This window comes from Trichosurus vulpecula, chromosome 4 (genome assembly GCF_011100635.1).
Source record: "Trichosurus vulpecula isolate mTriVul1 chromosome 4, mTriVul1.pri, whole genome shotgun sequence".
In the NCBI taxonomy this organism is placed as follows: Eukaryota; Metazoa; Chordata; class Mammalia; order Diprotodontia; family Phalangeridae; genus Trichosurus; species Trichosurus vulpecula.
This window is the reverse complement of record NC_050576.1, coordinates 32,003,914-32,023,072: the sequence shown is the minus strand read 5'-3', so window position 1 is coordinate 32,023,072 and position 19,159 is coordinate 32,003,914. Positions and strand designations below refer to the sequence as shown.

General features: G+C 51.3%; 1 protein-coding gene across 1 annotated transcript; it reads right to left on the bottom strand.

Moving 5' to 3' along the window:
- Window positions 1-663: 663 nt before the first annotated feature.
- TAL1 (TAL bHLH transcription factor 1, erythroid differentiation factor) lies at window positions 664-11,619 on the bottom strand. Its single transcript, XM_036753383.1, has 3 exons — window positions 11,141-11,619; window positions 9,617-9,711; window positions 664-5,100 (listed from the first exon to the last, which is right to left on the bottom strand). The coding sequence occupies exons 1-3, from the start codon at window positions 11,617-11,619 to the stop codon at window positions 4,637-4,639; spliced, it is 1,038 nt and encodes a 345-aa protein (XP_036609278.1). The 3' UTR covers window positions 664-4,636.
- Window positions 11,620-19,159: the final 7,540 nt, after the last annotated feature.

The window sequence follows — 19,159 nt, the reverse complement described above, 5'->3', positions numbered from 1 at the left end:
AAGTTACATCACTGCTGCGTGCCTCAGCTTCCTCATCTGTGAAATCAGGATGATAATTCTTGAACTGCTTCACTTGCAGGGCTGTGATAAGGAAAGTGATTTGTAAACCTTACTGTGTTACAGAAATGGTCATTCCTATCATTTCCCACCCTACTTCTGCCCTGAGAGCTGTTTGGAGAAAAAGAAGCCAAGAAGGCTGGCTGGACAAGGAACTGCAATCACAGAATTCTGAACTAGAAAGGACCTCAGGGGCTGTTAGATTCCTTCCAAACCCTCCAGGAATGCTCTCTACAACATCCCTGAGCAAATGATCATCCCATCTCTGCCTGGTGCTCTCCAAGGATGGGGAGCCCACTGTTGGATAGCTCTGATGGTCACAGGTTTTCTTTATATGCCCCCATCACTCCTGGTTCTGCCACTTGGACCAGGAAGGACAAAGCTAACCCTTCTCCTAATCTTCAGAGAACCAATAGGGCCATGGAATCTGAAAGAGGAAGGGACCTTGGAAAAAATCTGATCCAACCTGACCTTCAGGAGGAATACCCTCCTTGACAGACAGACGAGTGGTCTCCATCTTCCCCCCTACCCATAGCCCTCCCAACCACACAAAGCATTCCTTTCTTCCCACCTTCCCCAGTGCAAAGATACCACTGACCAGCCATAGCCACTCTGTAAAACTTTTATTTAGAAATTTTATTCCCCAATATATTCCTCATACACAAACACTTGCGTGTGCGCACACACACATACACACACACTCACTCTCACACACACACAAGTGCAAGCACACTTGTCACCACCAAAAGGCCTTTTCTCTCCCAGAGTAGCACTCCCCAGTGCTCGCCTCGGTGGTCCTCCAAGGCAACAGTACCAAGGGTGATTACTCCCTCTCTGCAAGAGAATACAGAGACCAGCCAAAATCATCCCCTACAGTACATGGACCCAAGGAGCTGCCCCCTGGAAAATGTGGGGGAGCCATGTACGTACACAGACATAGAGCAGGGACCAGAGGAAATCTGGGCTCCCAGGGGGCCAGGTACCATTGAAATCATGAGTACGACTAGACCCACTCCCAAAACTTGAGACCAAATGTAGCTGATGGGCTACAGCCACTGGGTTTTGTCTCATTTGGAGAAATTTGCTAAGATTGTACCATCATGTCTTTCAGCTACACACACATACACACAGAAAAAGAGAGAATATGAGTGAAAAAATAGGTGATTTCCCCAAACTGTCACATTGGCCTTTGTTCTCAGAATGTTTTCTACTGTGACATTCTTCTCCATTATCCTTAGAATGTTATTTATGCCACATTTTTTGTATTCTCAGTGCTATTTTCCCACAGTAGAATTTAAGCTCCTTGAGGACAGACACTGTTATTTTGTTTCTATACCCAGCAGCTGATGGAGTGCCAGACATACAGTACGTGCTTAATGAATGCTTGTTGAATGGAATTGAATTGTTCTCCTATTTGATTTAGTCTTATTCTTAGAATTTTCTTATTTCTTTGAGGGAAAAGGAAAAACCAAATGATTTTTGAGTCTCTGCTAAAGCCTTTGGCTATCTTCCTACCCTAGATTGTTAGGTTGATCCTGTGATACAAATCTGTTCTCATGCTCTCCCCCCCAAACCTAATTCATTCTCTGAAAAACCCCTTTCCATTGCCACTCCCCTCCCCACACACACAGGCACATACCTCAACCTAAAATAGAGGTGTCCAAGTGCATCTGTTGACCAACCTCTAATGGCCTCAATTATCCAGAAAGTTCAGGCAGAAATAGTTCAGGGTCTAAATTATCTGGACAATATACATGTGTGGAGAGCAAGAGAGAGTTCACTGTTGCCCAGAGAGCTTGAGCTATAGCAAAACCCAATGGGCATGTTTCTGGGGTGGGAAAAAACCCACCTCCAGGAGGTATGCTCATAGCAACACCCCTTCTTGCTTATCCCACACTTTAATCTTCCGCATAGGTTTTCACCTACATAGTCTCCAATGAACCTCATGACTTCCTGGGAGGGAGACAAGATTCTGATCCTGCCCCATTTGTCACATGGGAGAAGGGAGGCCCAGAAAGGAGAAGCAACCTGCCAAAAGTCACACAGCTACTCAGAATGGAAGTATGGACTGGAACCCAGGTCCATAGCTTCAGTCTATATCCAGCTAACCACATGCTCTCTTGCTCTTACTGAGAAGCCTAGGTGCCCCCACTCCCATTTTTGCTGGCCAACCTATCTTGTTGAAGCTGGGCTCCAAGCCCCAAGCTACTGTCTAGATTTCTCCTGGTTTCCATAGTGGCTTTGTGGTTGAAAATAGGAGCCCACCAGGAATCCGGAGGGCATAAGGTATTAAGTACAAGGCATAAAAAAAAATGGGAGCCCCAGGAGAGGCTGGGGCCATGTTTCCACCTTCCAGCTGACATATGACCATGGACAAATAATTTCACCTCAGTTTCTTCATCTGTAAAATGGAAACCATTTCATAGCAAAGGATCAACCAAACCTTGAAGGTTGTAAAATGGAAATGAAGAAGGTAAGTTATTGGAAGTGGATTCAGGGAGCTCAGAGCAAAGTGGGTACAGAACCACTGAGAAACCCTTGGTGCCCCCCGCCAAGTCGGGCTATTGCTGCTTGTCCTCCTCTCTTCAGGCACACACCAAAACCCCCATGCCATCAAAGCCAACCACTGCTGGACCAGCTCTCTACATACAGCTGTACCTTGATACCTGCTGTCAGAGAGCAGGCAAAGTGTCATGATGTGGCCAGGGTTCAAGGACCCTGACTGGTCCTGCTGCAGAGGGATGGCCAGACTTACAGACAGCACCAAGCAGTCAGTCACTATTTGATTGAAAAAGAAGCCTCCAATGAGAGAGACAGAAGGGGAACTGGAGTCTTCTTACAAATACTGGGGGCCTCTTTATCCAGCACAGCTAGGCAGACCTCACTCTATGCAAACCTTTTGTCCAAACCCTCACCCTTACACATGAGACAAATTAAGGAGTGATGATTCACTTTACAAAAAGAATTCTTCACTTTACAAAAGCGGTCACCCTAAGAGTCCTTTAAAACAGAATTTGATGTACAAAACTTCAGTTTACATGTGACTTTTTCAGGAGCATGCCTGCCACATAAAGTGAGCTGTCAAAGGCTTGAAGGCTGTTTGTAGGTATCCCAGGAGTAGAAGAGCTTGGAGTCTTGCCTTCAAGCTGGGCTAGGTATCAGCTCATTCCGGGGAGCCCCCATCCATTCCCAGGCCAATCTGTACTTATAGGACACCCATAGACTAGGTGTCTGGAAGGGCACTGAACACAGAGCTCAGACTCTTCAGGTCCAGCTCTCCATTATATGTGACCAGGTTCCCCAGGTCTCATCACCAGTCAATGCAGAAGCCTGGGATTGGAGAAGAGCAGAGCTGAAAGAAATTTTAGAAGCTACCAAAGCTAAGGCCCCCATTAGAGATCTGCCCAGGGTCACAGGGCTTGTGAACTGGGAGCATACTCTGGGAAGATGAGAGGTTGGAGAGACCACCAACTCAGTCCCATCTGAGGAGGGGGCTGAGACCCAGAGAGGGGAAGGAACTCACCTAAGGTCACACAGTAAATCAGTAACAGTGAAGTCAAGAACCCAAGTCTGCTGATTCCCAGTCAAGGGGCATCAGCTCCCTTAATCACCCCTCCACCCACCTGCTTGGATCCCTATAGTGGCTAGAGCCAAAAAAACTGGCGTCCAGTAATGAGAGGAGACATCAGCTTCATTCCCAAACCAAACAAATGGTTTTTTTCTCTGGGGTCTTGGACTATCCATGCCTTCCACTGGGGAAGGCACTGTTGGCTGTGCATAAATTGTGATTATGCCATCCGTGAGTGTTCTGATGACTACAAGGCCATCGAGGCTGCTCACAATTCTGAGAACAAAGGACCAGGGGTGATCACTTAGCAGCTGCAGACTGTGGTGTTGGGAGGACCAGGGCAGAGCGAGACAGAGCACTGGGTACCTTTCCTTCCAAAGGAGGGCTCTGAAGCTCCCACCTGGAAAGTGTTGACTTTCCAGTCTCCACACCATGCCTCCGGCCCTCAAGTGACCACCAGTGGGCAGAGCCATAGAGGCCAGGAGCCTGGGTGACTGGGGTTTAGGCCATCCCAAAGGCCAAAGTCTGAAATAGCACAATGCAGTGTTATGGGGAAGGACAGGTATAGGAGGAGCCTGGGGCCTTAGATGTGGTTCTGGGGATCAGGTTGGGGGTGGGGCTGGTAGGTGTCCAGAGGTTCGAAGAAGTACAGGAGAGTGGGGGAGAGCTGGGTGTTCTTCCTTACATACTACCAACCATGCTGTGTCCACAGAGATGCCAACTCCAGGGCCAGAGGGGGCAAAGTCCAAGGATCTAGGAGGGAGAGAGTCACCAAAGACATCACTTCAACCTCTGACCATGCACACACAATTCCCATGACATGTGACATACAAGATTGAGCCAGATGAGCCAGGCCCAAGAAAGGCCATCCCCTCAGGTTCCAGGACAGTCTTTTCCTAGACTCTGGACTCTGAACTGACTCCCAATATTCTGCTCCACCCACGGTCCCTATGCTGCACCCCAAGTCTGCACCACCGCAGCCACACAAGGGCTGCCCTCGGGCATGGCCCATCACCGTGGGCCAGTGCCATCGGCAGGCAATAGGGCAGGGTGGAGGCTTCGAGCTGGGTGCTTCGGCTCCGAATCCTCAGTGTAGCTGTCGGGGCTGGCAGCGCCATCCAGGGAGCTGCCACAGCTGGAGTTGGGTGAGAGAGCATCGTGGAGGAGATCGTCAGCAGTCGTTCCAGCCCCAGGGCCCGGCCCGGCTCCTCCACTGCCACCTCCGCCAGTCCCCACAGGGTCCTTGGCCCCTCGGCTCCGCTGGCTGCCCTCCTCCTCTTGGTCGTTGAGGAGCTTGGCTAAGAAGTTGATGTACTTCATAGCCAGACGCAGTATCTCATTCTTGCTGAGTTTCTTATCTGGTGGATGGGTGGGGATAAGTTTCCGGAGCTCAGCAAATGCCCCATTAACATTCTGCTGCCTCCACCGCTCCCGGCTGTTGGTGAAGATGCGCCGGACGACCTTGGTGTGGGGGCCTGTTAGGGAGCACAAGGGGAGAGGGAACACAGCCAGTCAGTCCTGCCCACTCTCCCTCCCCAGTAGCTCTCCCACCCACCCCACCCCGTACAGACTTCCAGAGATGGAAGGAATGGAAAGTGCAATGAACTTGGATTCAGGAAGATAAAAGTTCAAATTCTGCCTTAGACACTTTACTGTGTGACCTTGGGCAAGTCACTTAATAAGAATAGCTAATATTTCTATAGCAGTTTGCAAAGTGCTTTACAAACATTATCATAGCCCTGTGAGGTAGGTGCTATTACTATCCCTGTCTTATTGATGGGAAAACGGAGGCTGAGAAGTTAAGTAACTTTTGCTCAGGATCACACAGCTAGTAAGTGTTGGAGGAAGGATTTAAACCCTTTCTTGTCTTCCTGATTCCAAGGTCAGTGAGCTATCCACTGTGCCAGCTCACACTTAACTTCTCTGGGTTTCATTTTCTTGATATAGAAAATAAAGTAAGTGGGGGTAGACCAGAAGCTCTCTAATCTTCCCAGAGCTGGCTGAGCCATGGCCAGGTTGGTGCCTAAAGTCATACAAAGCCACCGAGCATTACAAAAAGGGCCCATGGACTTTCCTTCTCTCCACTTTGTTTCTTTGTTTCTTTCTCTCCCTCGTTTCTTTCTGTATGTTACTCTGGCAATAGGCTTTTGTATATTTAGCTCTCTCTACTTTTTGTCTGTCTGTCTCTGTCTTTCTCTGTATCTCTATCTCTCTGTCTCTGTCTCTCTCTCTCTCCCTCTGTGTGTGTGTGTGTGTGTGTGTGTGTGTGTGTGTGTGTGTGTGTGTCTCATAGTGGAAAGACCTCTGGATTGGGAGACCAGGCCCTGGGGTTAAAGTCCTGGCTCTGTCCCTTTGTGTCAGTGATTTACAAAAGAAGAAGGATCTCTGAGGGATCTCTCTGCTCTGATGTTCCCAGGTCCCTTCCTGGTCTGACAGTCATTGTTTTGTGTTGTAAAGTCCCTTCCAGATGGTCTATATTTTTAATCTAGGATTCTTCCCAACTCTGGGATTCACTGTTCTAAGGTCTCTCCAAGCTCTTGATCATTACATCAGAGAGCATTCAATTTTGGAATCCCAAAGTAAGAGTTAGCAGGAAGCTTGAAGATCATTCAATCCAACTTCTTCATTTTATAAATGAGGAAACAGAAGCCCAGAGAAGCCATGCCTTGCCTAAAGTCACCCAGGTAGTATCAGTGGAAGGATATTCCAAAGTCCACCAAGCTCTGACATCTTACATCCTAAGGTCCCTTCCAGTTCTGACATTCTATGTTCTCCAGCCCCTTCTAGGTCTGAAACCCTCCTTCTAAAGTCACCTCTAGATCTCTCTAGTCTCATTCTCTCTGTCTGTGGGAAAACAAATTTTTCAGTGAATGCAATACTGCCCCAGGGAGTGAGACCAAGGCCCCTGAGGGACACCTCCAATACCCTTCCTCCACGGTTCAAGCTGGACTTCCTGCTCTCTGAGGCCCAGGACAGAAAAACAGAGCACACCTGCTGGGCTGTCCCTAGAAGGAAATGGAAGTTGACCCCAGGGTGTCAGACCTCTGGACAGGACAGTTCCACCTTGGCTGGGAAATGGGAACCAAAAGCCAGCTGAGACAGCTATGCTCTCCACCTGATTTCTTCACAAACCACACACACACACACACACACACACACACCCCTTTCTATTCGCTTCGCTCCCCAGGTCCTCAGGGAAGGAAGAGATGCTGGAGTCTTGGAAATGAAGACTTAGCTTCATTAGCTGTGCCTGATCTACAGTCCACATCTCTCCCAGAACTTCAGAACAAAGTGCTGCGCACAGTAGGTGTTTCCCAAATGTCTATTGTGTTGGCTTGAATAAAATTGAATAAGAACTCCCACATTTTTCACAGAGAGGGGCACTAAGACCCATTGAGGAGAATGATTTATCCATGGTCACACTAGTTAAATTATACTGTCTTCTCCTTTCATTCCTTTCCCTCCTTTGCTTTTCTATTCTCTCTCTCCACCATTTTCCTATCCCTCCTTTTTCTGTTTTTTTCTTTCCAATGCCCCACTTTTTCCTGCTTCTCTATTCCTATATCTCCTCCTCTATGTTTCTCTTAGTCTCACTCAGGGGAGTGTGGGACTCACTGGAAGAGTTGGTACAAAGTAGGGTGTTTGCTGAATTGAATGGGTGTTTTTTATCCCCTTCAATTTTTATTCCCCCCAGGCCTACCAGTCAGTATGACTCTGATTCCATAGCAACCTAGACTGTCTGTAAACACTTCTGAAAACCCACCTTGGACTCTGCCATCCACACACCTACAATAGTTACCTTCCCCTCCCTGAGCCATGGCTCACCCGGCAATATCTAAAATCCTGAGCCTGGCATTCAAGGCCTTCCCTAACCCGGCCCCTTCCTACTCCTCCAGTCTAATTATGAACTACCAAGGGCCTCTCTATGTCACCACCCTCTGGCCACACTGGCCTCCTTGTAGGCTCCAAACATCCCTAAACTATTCCACCAGCCTTGGTCTTGATGATAGAGCCTTAGGTCTCAATCCCAGCCTGGCTGGCCTGACTACTTTACGCTTGGCAGAATAAGGTCACTTTCAACTTCACAACAGTCCCAGGTGAGAGTGAAGTACCATCTCCCCCGACTAGCAAAAAGACTGAAAATTAAACTGGGCTGGAGGGAATCTCCCCTTCATCACTCTTCTCCCCTCCCCAAAAAGGCAGAGTGACCCGTCCCCAAGGGGGTTCCGGATGGTGTTGGGGCCAGGTGGGAAGGAGCAAAAGGATGGACTTGATCACTTAATCTTGCTAAATTGCAAACCAGTCTTGAAAGCAAAGATTTCCTGCCCTTCCAGTTGTCTCAGCTAAGCTTTGTATCTCTGCCAGACCCATACACAGGAGGTCCTTCCTAAATATCTGCTTAATTTTACTTAATTTGGCAATTTTTCAGCAAGGATAGTTTAACTCCAAACTGTCTGCCCCTTTCTGACCAGCGTGGTCATGCGACCCACCTTCGCTTTCTCTATCCCACACATCTTTGCCTAGCACAGAATGATCAGCAGGAAAACTTCAAAAGTAATGAGGTGGCACCTTAAAGGATGGAATGCTGGGCTTGGAGTCAGAAATCTCTGAGTTCAAATGTTTCCTCAAGGCTACCAGCTGTCTTAGTCTGGACAAGTTACTAAAGGGCATTCAGCCTTAGTTTCTTCATCTGTAAAATGGGAAAAATAATACCACCTACCTCAAATAATTATTGTGAGAATCAAATGACATAATATAGGTAAGGTGCCAGGCAAGCCTAAAAGAGCAACATAAATGCTAGCTGGAGAAAAAAAGAATTATAGTTCTTTAGGGTTTTGTGGATTTCCTCATAACCAGGGCAGTTATGAGGTAGAGAGTTTGAGGAATAGTATCCTCATTTTTCAGAAGAAGAGTAGACCAGTGACTCAGCCAAAGTCACACAGCTAGTAAGAATCAGAGTCGGGATTACTACTACTACTACTACTACTACTACTACTACTACTACTAATAATAATAATAATAATAATAGCAGTTAGTGTTTATATAGTGTTTTAAGGAGGAGGGGAGGGGAAGGAGGGAAGGGAGAAAGAGAAGGGAGGGGAGAAAAGAGAGGGGAGACATTGTGGATAGACAGCAGGCCTGGGGTCAGGAAAACCTAGGTTCAAGCTCCTGACACATACTGGTTTGTGACACTGGGCAATTTGCTTAGCCTCCCAAACCATTGCCTAAGACTTTAAGCTGCAGAGTAGGGGCCAGTCTTCCTTGTTGGAGGGAATACCTGCACCCAGACTTCCCTACATCAATGCATCAATGAAATATCTGGGGGGGGGTGTACATGTGTATATACATACATATTTGTGAATATATGTAATTCTACATATATGGGGATAGACACACATACTGAATATGGTATACACATATATGTAATGAAATCAGAAAGCTCTGAGTTCAAATGCTCCCTCAAGCCTACCAACTGTCTGACTCTGGGCAAGTTATCAAACTTGTATTAAGCAGCTATTAAACAGTTTACATACACATACATTCTATATACAGTATGCATCTATACCTGAATATGTATATCTATGAATATGTATTATATGTGTGTACCAGAGGCAAAATTTATTTGTGGGGGTAGGGGGAGTCAGAGCTGGGATGTCATTAATTCCAGAGTAACTACCCTTCTACAATTTACAGCTTTAGAGAGTTGCCTGAGAGCTGAGACATGAAGGGACTCCCCTGTTCCCCTTCCCTGGGGGGCTGGCCTGCAGCCAGTCTAGGTCTGAGCTAGTACTTGAACTCGCGTTTTCCTGGCTCCTAGGCCAGCAGGACCTGATCCCGGACTCTCACTATAAACCAAATAGTTCAATAACTGTGGTGCTATTGAATTCTCCCGGGAGGTGGGGAAAGGAGGCGGGAAGGGGGCCAGGCCAGGCTAAAGGGACAGGCAGGACGAGGGGGGATAGGAGGAAGCCCAAGAGAGGACTGACTCACCATCATTGATCTCCACTTCGTAGGGCGAGGGTCTCCTCTTGACGCGATTGTTGCTGGTAAACACCGGGAAGGGGTCTGGATCCCCGAAAAAACCGCTGTCAGGAGAAGTAAGGGCGGGAGAAGCAGAGTCAGATAAGCCAGTCTCCACCACCTTCTTGGTAGACGCTGGACAGTCACATACACCGAGCCGGGGGTGGAGAGAGTGTGCACTAAAGTTTGGCCCAAAGGTCCCTTGCTTCGCCCCCACCCCTCCTGTCCTGGACTGCTTGGTGATGAGTCGAGGGTCAGCAGGGGCCCCCAGGAAGTCCAGGGCCCTCTCCCAGCGAACTTGAGTCACGAGAAGGGGGTAAGGAAGAAGAGCCCCCACACACACTGAAAGGGTAGGCCCAGGCGGGAAGTGGGGGGCATCTATTAACTGAAGAGCCTTGAAAGAAAACGAGCCCCGGGCTGACGCGGGAGGGGGATCAGGGCAGGGTTCTGTCAAAGAGCTCTGGCTGCACAGCTTGGCAAGGTAGAAGAGGAGGAGGTGGACATCACACATACGGCCTCTCTCTATCTCCAGCATTTTCTATCTGACCTTCTTCCAACACAGTCAGATGGACTGACCAGGAGGGGTGAGGGAGACCTTTTAAAATAGCAGATACGTATAGGAAATGAGACACGGACAGACAGAGGGATGGACATCACTAAATAGAACACACACAGAGGGTAAAGGCAAACAGAGCCCTAACAAGCACAGATCAGTTGGAGGATCAAGGAGAAAGAGACAGACACAGAGACGGATAAACGTAGACAGAGAGACAGAGAAAAAGATACAGAGAAAAAAGGAGGAGGAGAAATGGAGACAGAGAGGAGAAGAGGGAGGGAAAGACAGATGGAGAAGAGTGTCTGAGGGTAGGGTCTGAGAAAGGTCAGACACGAAGAAGTCAGAGTGCACCGAAGCCAGGACAAGGACAGGAAGACAAACCGACTTCGTTTGCTTGCCTTTCCACGCTCGGGCGCGCGCGCGCACACACACACACACACACACACACCTTCAAATCACACAGACATAATACACAGACGTGAACACACAAACACAAAAATGCTATACACTTCCTAAAACAGTCATGATGATAATGCAGGAGCCTGATCACCCATACGCAGGAGGCACACATGTTGCCAAAGAGAGTAGCGATACACCTTCCCATAACCGACACAGGGTTAATTCCCGAAGCTCTGCTGGACTGCTTGTCTCCTGGCTACCACCTCCATCCCCCACCCCCTCTCCAGACACAAACCCATTCTGCAGCAGCCCGATCCCTAGCCTCACATCCCGATCCTCCACCTCCACATCCCAGTCCTCCATCCCCACATGCTAGTCCTTACCCCCCCTATCACGGTCTCCATTCCCACATACGTTCCCCATCTCCACATATCAGTTCCCTTTCCCACATCCCAGTCTACATCCCCCTACCCGGGTCCCAATCTTCACATGCGGGTTCCTCAGTCCTTCTCCCCTTTCCCGGGGCGGCCAACACGAACCTGCTGAGAGAGGCGAGCGGCTGTCCGAGGCCGTAGAGCATGGCCCTGCCCGCAGCGGCAGCGGCCGCCTGTCCTGGGAGCGAGGTGGGGCTCAGCTGCACCATGCGGCCGTCGCTGGGGGGCTCTACTGGGGCAGGCGCCGTGGCCGGGGCGGGGGCGGGTGGCCGACACAGCTCCGTGGTGGGCACCCTCTGGCGCGCCTCTGCGTCGCGGCCCTTTAAGTCCCGGGCACCGCCCCCTGGGCCGCGGCGGGGGGCCAGCTCGATGACGGGGGGGTCGGGGGCCGGACGGCCGGTCTCCTTGGCAACGCCGTTGAGGAGGAGGAGGTGTGGGGGGGCTCGCGGTGGCTCCATGCGGGACTCGGACTCGGGCTCAGGCTCAGAGCCGCCCCCCCCTCCGCCGCCGCCGCTGCTAGTCCCCGGGGCTGCATCCCGCGGGGGGTCACTGGGGGGCAGCTCAACTGGCTGCCGCTCCATCATCCTGCAGGGACACAGACAGACAAGCAGACACACGAGGACCGACAGACGGACGGACAGTCACACGGACGGACACGCAGCGCCCGCAGGCGGGGACAGGAAGCGTGGGGACCCGGGGAGGGGGCGGGGGCGGGGGACAGAGACGGGGAGGGGGAGACACACACAAGGAGGGGGGAAGAGACAACCAGAAGAAAGAGGGTTTTATTTATTATCTATTTAATGGGAATGAAAGGAGAAGAACGAGAGAGGGAGAAAAAACGGAAAAGAATATTTCTCCCCAGAGGCGCAGTGTCCGGTCTGGGGCCCTGGAGAGGAAAGGGTAGATAGAGAGGCGCAGAAAAACGGGTACACAGTGTCCTTTGCCTGCCTTCCTCTCTCTCCGCTTCCCTTACCCCACTCCCCTCCTCCTCGATCCTCTCGTCCCCTCCCTGCTCCGCTCTTCCTTCTCCCCTCCCCCAATTCCTTAATCCCCCTTTCCCCTCTTTCTCCCTCTCCTCTCTCGGTCCCAGCTCTCCACCTTTTCCTGGGGTCTCGGGGACCTCGGGTGAATTGTGGAGGGTACAGATCGGAGGAAAGAAGAATTCTCCCCTCCTTAATCCCTCAACTCAGGCCCCTTTCCCTTCCGCCGATACCCTTTTCACCACCTTTAGCCTATACTCTCCCTCGCATCCAAAAACCCGGCCCCCGTGGGGGGCAAAGTGAGGTATTGCTAGGGATTGGGACTACTCAGGATTTCAGGCACCAACAGATAACAGGGGCCGTGTCTATGCGGGCAAAGTGGAGTGGGAAGAGATTATTCCCATTAATACAAGACTCCAACACACACCAGGAGAGAGGAAACTAAAGCAGCTGAGAGAAAAGAGAGAGGCGGAGGAGGTCTACTTAACAACTTGTCTAGTTTGTCTACATGGCTCCTTTTCAGTTGATAGGGGCATTGGTTCGCAATTCGTTTCCTTAGTGTCGCTACAGGCCTGCCTCCTCATCACGCAAAAACAATTATAAGGGAGCTTCAGCTACCGGAGTGCTTTCCGTGACAGGGTCCGAAGTCTGTGAGTCCTTCTCTGTCTTCACCCTCCAACTGATACTCGCTCCTGCCTCCCCACACACAAACACACACACACACACACACACACACACACACACACACACACCGCTGGGCTGCGGGGGCCAGACCAAACCCACTGGGAGACCAGGGCCCGGGGCTCGGACTGGGCAGGCACAACAGCCCGTCACTGCTCGAAATACTGTGAGTTCGAAGCATGATTCCGAAAGACGCGAACAATGACTAGGACCCGGTCACATGAGTCAAACCGACCTCGAGATGGCGAGTAGTAGCGGAGGCTCCTTGACAAGCACCCTCGGGGTTGCCCCTGGGGCACAGAACCCCCAGCCCCGCCTTCCCTGGCTGCAAGACCGGGGTGGCACGGGTTGAGGGCAAGGGAGAAACTAGGCCTGAAGAAACGAGCTTGGAGATTCGAACCAAGCGGGACCGGTCTAGCACTGGGGACTGGTAACGAAAGTCTAGCATAGGCTTTGGATCGCGGCTCGAAAGCGAATTCCCTGGCTTTGAGTCTCTCAGCCCCCTCTTCTTCCCGGTCCCGGTCACCCCCAGCCTCTAGAGGACTGGGAGGGAAAGTACACATATGTCCCTGGAAAGGGAATACTAACTGCCCCCAGGTTGGAGGGTTGAGGGGAGGAGGAATCTCCCAGGCGCACGGCCGCCAGGCGCTTCCCAAGCCTATCTATGAGGATACGGAATGGCCAGGGAAGGCCCCGAAGCAGACTGGCTCTCAGCTACTGGACTTGGTGGAGTCGGTAAAGCCCTAGGTTCGGATTCTGGCTCTGACTTTTGCCGGCCGTGAGCCTTTGGACCAGGCAGTTCACCTCACGTCGGAGGCTCAGTCTGGTATTTAAAAAAAATGAGGATTAGGTTCCTCGCACTGTGGCCCCACGGGAGGAGGATCGAGGAGGTGTGGGGAAAATTTTGTCCACCTGAAGAGAAGGGGAGACAGAAATAGGAGAAGGGGTTCTCGCTAGGAATGGATTCGTGGATCGGACAATCCCTGGGGAAGAGAGCTAGGGGAAGAACTTGGTAACCAAAGGAAGGCGGATAGATCCCTGACATTGGGGGGTGGTCTGGTTCTGAAAGGCTAGCGGCCCTAAGAGAGCCTGCCCAGCTTAGCTCCGACCTGGCTCGGCCCTGCCCAGCCCCCCACTGCTCCACCAGATCCAGCTCTGCCCTTCTCCGGCCCTGCGCCTGCCACACCAGCTGCAGGCTGAGCCTAGCTGCCCAGCTCCTCTGTGAGGGGGTGTGGGCCTCTGCAACATGGTCCAGGGCCGCAACTCTTTCGAGGCTCGGGCTTTGACAGCTCCAGGCCAGAATGACCACCTTTCTCTGCATTTGAACAGAAACTTAAATGCTCCCTAAACTGAATTTGTTTGATTTTATTCTGGTGAAAGTAAAATAAAAACAAAAACCCCACAAAAACGAAAAAAGAAAACAAAACGGAAAATGGGGCATGTCGGATTGACAGCTTTCGGCAGAAACACTCGGCATTCGATGCTTGTCTCGGAGGCTTCCGGAGACAATGGCCAGTGTCTGCTAGAACGCGAACATCCCCGGCAGGCAGGCGCAGGAGGAAGCAGCTGGGGCTAAGGACCCTCCTGGGCTAAGGGAGTCCAAATGCGTGCTGGCCATCATCCGAGGGGGAGTGAGCTCTGCAGCCCCCGGCTCCCTGAGCCTATACAGGGGCCGAGCGGAGGGTGCCCTGGGCAGAGGCCTTCCCTCGGCCAGGATGAATGGCCTAGTGGATCTCCCACCACTTTGGCGGCATAAGCCGGACTCCAAGTCCAGGGCAGGGTTCTCTCCGGGCTCCGCCAGCGGCTTCCTCCCTCTCACCTCCCCCACCCCGGACAGATTCCCCACCTCCTTAGCCTTCTAGGGCCTCAAATGCCGGATGGTGGTCTGGTCCAGCTCCCTGGGCAGGCAAACGCGTGATGGAAGGGCTCTAATCGGAACAGTGGAGAAGGAAAAATGCTTCCTGGTTTTTATTTTAAAGGGGACAATGAAGGGCGGAGTAGGGACAGCGGGAGAGAAGCTCTAAGGGCTGTGTACTCGGCGAGAAAAACTCCCCACAACAATCATCTATCTGAATGCCAATGCAACTAATAATTAATAATAATAATAACAACCCTAAAGGGCTTCCCTCCCAACAATCCTTTGCGATAGGATGTTCACGGACATAAACCCCGTTTTACTGAAGAGGAAACTAAAGGCCCGTGGGAGAAAGCGATTTGATCAAATGGTCTCACAACTGGAAAATTGCATTAGAGGCGAACTTTAAACCAAGGCTCCCAAGGCAGATCTACGGTTCTTTCCATTCACACCTCCTCCTTTGTGCTCCTCCTTAACGACATCCCAGTCATCAGCTCCCGAGGCCATTATTTTCTATGGACCTTAGTCTCTCCTGAACCGGGCTTAGCGTCGCGGGACCTGGGATCAACTCGCAGCTCTGTCATATTGTCTTTGGGACCCCAGTGGTTCAGTCTTTTCACCTCCTTCACCTCAGCTTCCTCATTAAAATGAAGGTTAAAATTGAAGCACTCTCTAAATCAGCCTCTAAATCTCTAATCCTTTCTGTGCCTTGGAGGGTCGCAGACTCTGTTCTGCCACGGAGCCCTTGAAACTGTCCTGGACACTCAGCATTTACCCAATAAACACTTGTTGAATGAGTGACTTACTCCATATGTGACCTTCCGCAAGTGTTGTCCCTTGCCTGGGTCTCAGTTTCCTCATCTCTAAAATGATGTGGCTGGACATGATGATCTCTATGGTGGGGCTTGTAAACATTTGTGCCTTCTCGTCCTCTCTCACCCTCAATAGATGGTCAATTTCTTAAGGGGCTGGGTTTTGCTGATTTGTCTTCACTCCAAAAAAAAAAGTTGTTTTGTTTTAATGAACTGTGTAGTTTAGACTCTAGAAAATGTCTTCTTCCGAGGAGGTAAAAAAGAACCCATCCCTATAGGCTTCACAACTGTCCCTTTAGGTAAGTGGGAAGGTATACAATTCCATATCTCCACCTTCCACCTGATGACTGGACCTGCCCAAGGTCGCAGATAGGCGGCATCAGAGCCAGATCCCAAACTATCCTAGCTGCTGCACTGGGCTCTACAGCACCGTCTAGCTCCTGGCATAGACACCTACTACCCTTTGTCTCTCCCCACAGTCCTGAGCTGCCAGGAAGGGACAAGACCAACCAATGATCAAAGCCGCCTGGGATATTAACACCAAATACCCAGAAGAAGAAAGGGGGGGACACAATAAAACCTCCAACCTTGCCCCATGACTGGGATACTGAAAACGGAGGAGGGCAACCCCAAGCATAACTGCCTCCCATAAGGCAAAGTCCCCTCTAGCACTAGCCTCCATGGCTGAGTGTCCTAACATAGCCTGGACCCAAGCTGTTTGCTCTGGCACCTCAAGGCTAATAATCTGAGCTTCGGAAAGAATGGTGAGTCTACCAAATTTTGGAGATTCTGCAGGCCTGGGAGAAGCTTTCTCTAATCCAGCAACAATTCCATTTAAGTGAGAATGCTGTTGTCTCCTCATGCCTCCCACGACCCTTTGCCTTAGCCCTAGGCCATTCCTTCGAACTTATCTCACTTTTCCTCCATCAGGGTGATTTGTATGCTTGTCTTTCTCTCCCTAAAGTGTGTAAGCTCCTTGAGGACAGGGCCTCAGTTACAATTTTCTTCATAACTTCAGAGGCAGCACAGGAACCAAATGCTTAATAAACATTGCTTGAATTAGACTGAATTTTTACAAAAGAGTAAACTGAGGGAGCCTAAAGGAGGAAATGACTTGTCCAAAGTCACACAGTGAATCAATACCAAATACAGAAGCAAATCCTTCAAACCCTGACCATCATGACTTTCCTCATTCATCAGCACCAGTGTCTTAATTCCCATACTTCTGCATGGTTGTTACCACGACCACCACCACCAATCTCATCATAGTCTTAGACTCTTTAGCTTCTGATAAGATCTACCTCAACTGCCACCTTCTGAGGGAAGCCTTCTCTAGTCTTCCCAGTTGACAGGGCTCTCATGCTCAATTTACCTGCGATTTAATGTTTCATCAATGCATTCTGTTTCCCAGTAGAATGAAAGCTTTGTGAGAACAAGGGTCGTTTTGCATTCTTCTAATTTCGTATCCCTGTTGCCTAGGTCAGTGTCAGCGCTGAGAAAATGTCTGTTGAATTTATTTGAATCCCAGCTCCGCTTCCTAAGCTAGACCCTTCCTGATAGCCAGTGTAATGCCCCTCTCCCGTGTCTTGAAATTGTTCTGTATAAATATTGTATTGTATTGAATCGTCTGGTCCTTCCTGAGTGGGGGGCAGGGGGGAATTCCTTCTCCCCTGCTTCCTTTCCAGGGCCAGGAAGCCGACTGGCCCTGAGCACTGCCTTCCCCAATCATCAGTAGTCCCACCTTGGGGCTGCGGGGTTGTCCTCCTCTCCCAGAGCTTCTCCGGCTACTTTTAACGGCTGCCCCTCCCAAATACACACAGACAGAGACACACCGTCCCTTCCCCCCATTCCAGCTAAAAAGCGGTCACACTCACCTGGGGCATATTTAAAGGGGCAGGCTCCTAGCTGTCGGTTCTCCACCTCTCCCCACTATGGGGGGCAGGCTGGTAGGAGGAAAGGACTAGCCGGGGTCCTCGGTCTCCACCTCCCTCTCTAGAAGGCAATGGCAGCGGCCTACTCCAACGCGGCCTGCCAGGGGTGGAGGGCCGAGAGGTTCCAGGAAAGATCAGGAGGGAGGAAGAGAGAGAGAGGAGAGAGAGAGAGAGAGAGAGAGAGAGAGAGAGAGAGAGAGAGAGAGAGAGAAAGGGGTCAGTCTCTGCCGGTTATCCACGTGTCCCCCTCCAAGCCCCAGGGATCTGGACGGATATAGAAAACACGCCCCATTGAGCAAAATCCCGCTTCCAGGGCGAGTGTATGTGGGAGGGAGTCCTTTGGGGTTACTGGGCACACGGACCCCGCAAAAGTTTCCAGCCCTCGCCAATCAGAAACAGAAGCACCTCCCACCTTAGCGACACCCCAACCTGGACGGGCGCAGGCTAGGAGTCCCAGTGCCCTCGGAGGCCCCGGGGGCCTCGGGCCTAGCTAGGTCTGGCCAGTGCCCTGTGCTGCCCTGCCCCAGCCCGCCTCCGAGGGGCGGGTCCTTCTTTGTGTGTCCGGCTTGGAGAGCTGTCTGCCCAGTCCCAGGCTGTCCAAGGGGTACCGCTTAGGAGGAGGCCCAGGGAAACCCTACGGTAGCCCCTGAAGTCTGGAAGGTTGGGGCGGAGTTTAGGGACGATGGGGCAGATAAGGAAAAAGAGATCTCCCACGCAGGGAAAGGAAGTGGGGTGGTGGTGGAGGGTCTTGCTAGAGGTCCGTGGCAGAGCCTGCACTGGAGCAGAGGATGAGCTCCTCTTTGCCAGCCTGGTAAGGAGGGTGCCTAAGAAGCCCCAGAGTAGGGCCCGTTTAATGTAACTAGGGGTAGGTTGGAATGGGCTTGGGGGGGGAGGGAAGGGTGGCGCGAGAAACAGTCAGCCTTCCGCTGATTCATTCAAGTCAGACACCAGCTTAGCGTTGGGGCTGGTCTTCGCCCCAAATCAAACCAACCGGATTGGGTGCCGGGAGACCCGAGAAAGGCTCCCTTGCCTAGTAGGGCAAAGGCTGGGGGAGAGTGGACCTGAAAGTCATTATCTGACTTCATCCTGTCCGCAGTTCCTAGGTGATGACTTGGGCTGGAATAACAACTCCCATGTATGGAGTGCCTTCAGATTTGCAAAGCGCTTTACTCGCAAAACTGAGGTCAATTTCCCGATACCTCCCCTTCGCTCCCTCGCTCCTCCAGTTCCCCAGTTAGGAAAATTCCCCAAACGAAAACGAAAAGAACCCCCCGAATCTCGCCGCGGAGAACCCCGCCTTGGAGGCAAGGGGGTCTTCTCCTACGGTGAGAAGTGGAGGGTTGGGCTGGTGGAAGCCATTGTCCGCATTATCTCGGGCGAAAGGGGGGGCGGGGGGAAGCCTAGCCTGCTGAGGAGACACAAGAGAGTATTTTATTGGAGGCCTAAAGGTGCCGTTTCTGTGGATCAAAATCTCGGAATAATAAAGAGGATCTCCTTCCCTACACCTGCGTAGGCACCGCCCTGCAGAAAATATCTGGATAATTCTTCCGGGGTTTTCCCAAGAAGCTTATTCTCTCTGGTTCTAGATTCACACGAAATATGGGGTAGGCTGGGGAAGAAAGCTCTCTCTCCTTCTGGCCCTCTGACTCTGCCTCAAGCTCGCTCAGAATCGCCTCCGCGCTCCACCAGAGACCCCTCTCTCGGCTTGATGTTGGTCCCGGCTCCAGCCAGAGCCGGCGGCCCTGGAGGAAGCGGAGCCTCCCTTCACTGCGGAAAAGGAATCAGGGAGAACGATCTCTCCGCACAAAGCGCTTTGTTCCTGTCCAAACAGGGCCCAGGACCCACCTCCCTGTACACCCCCCGAG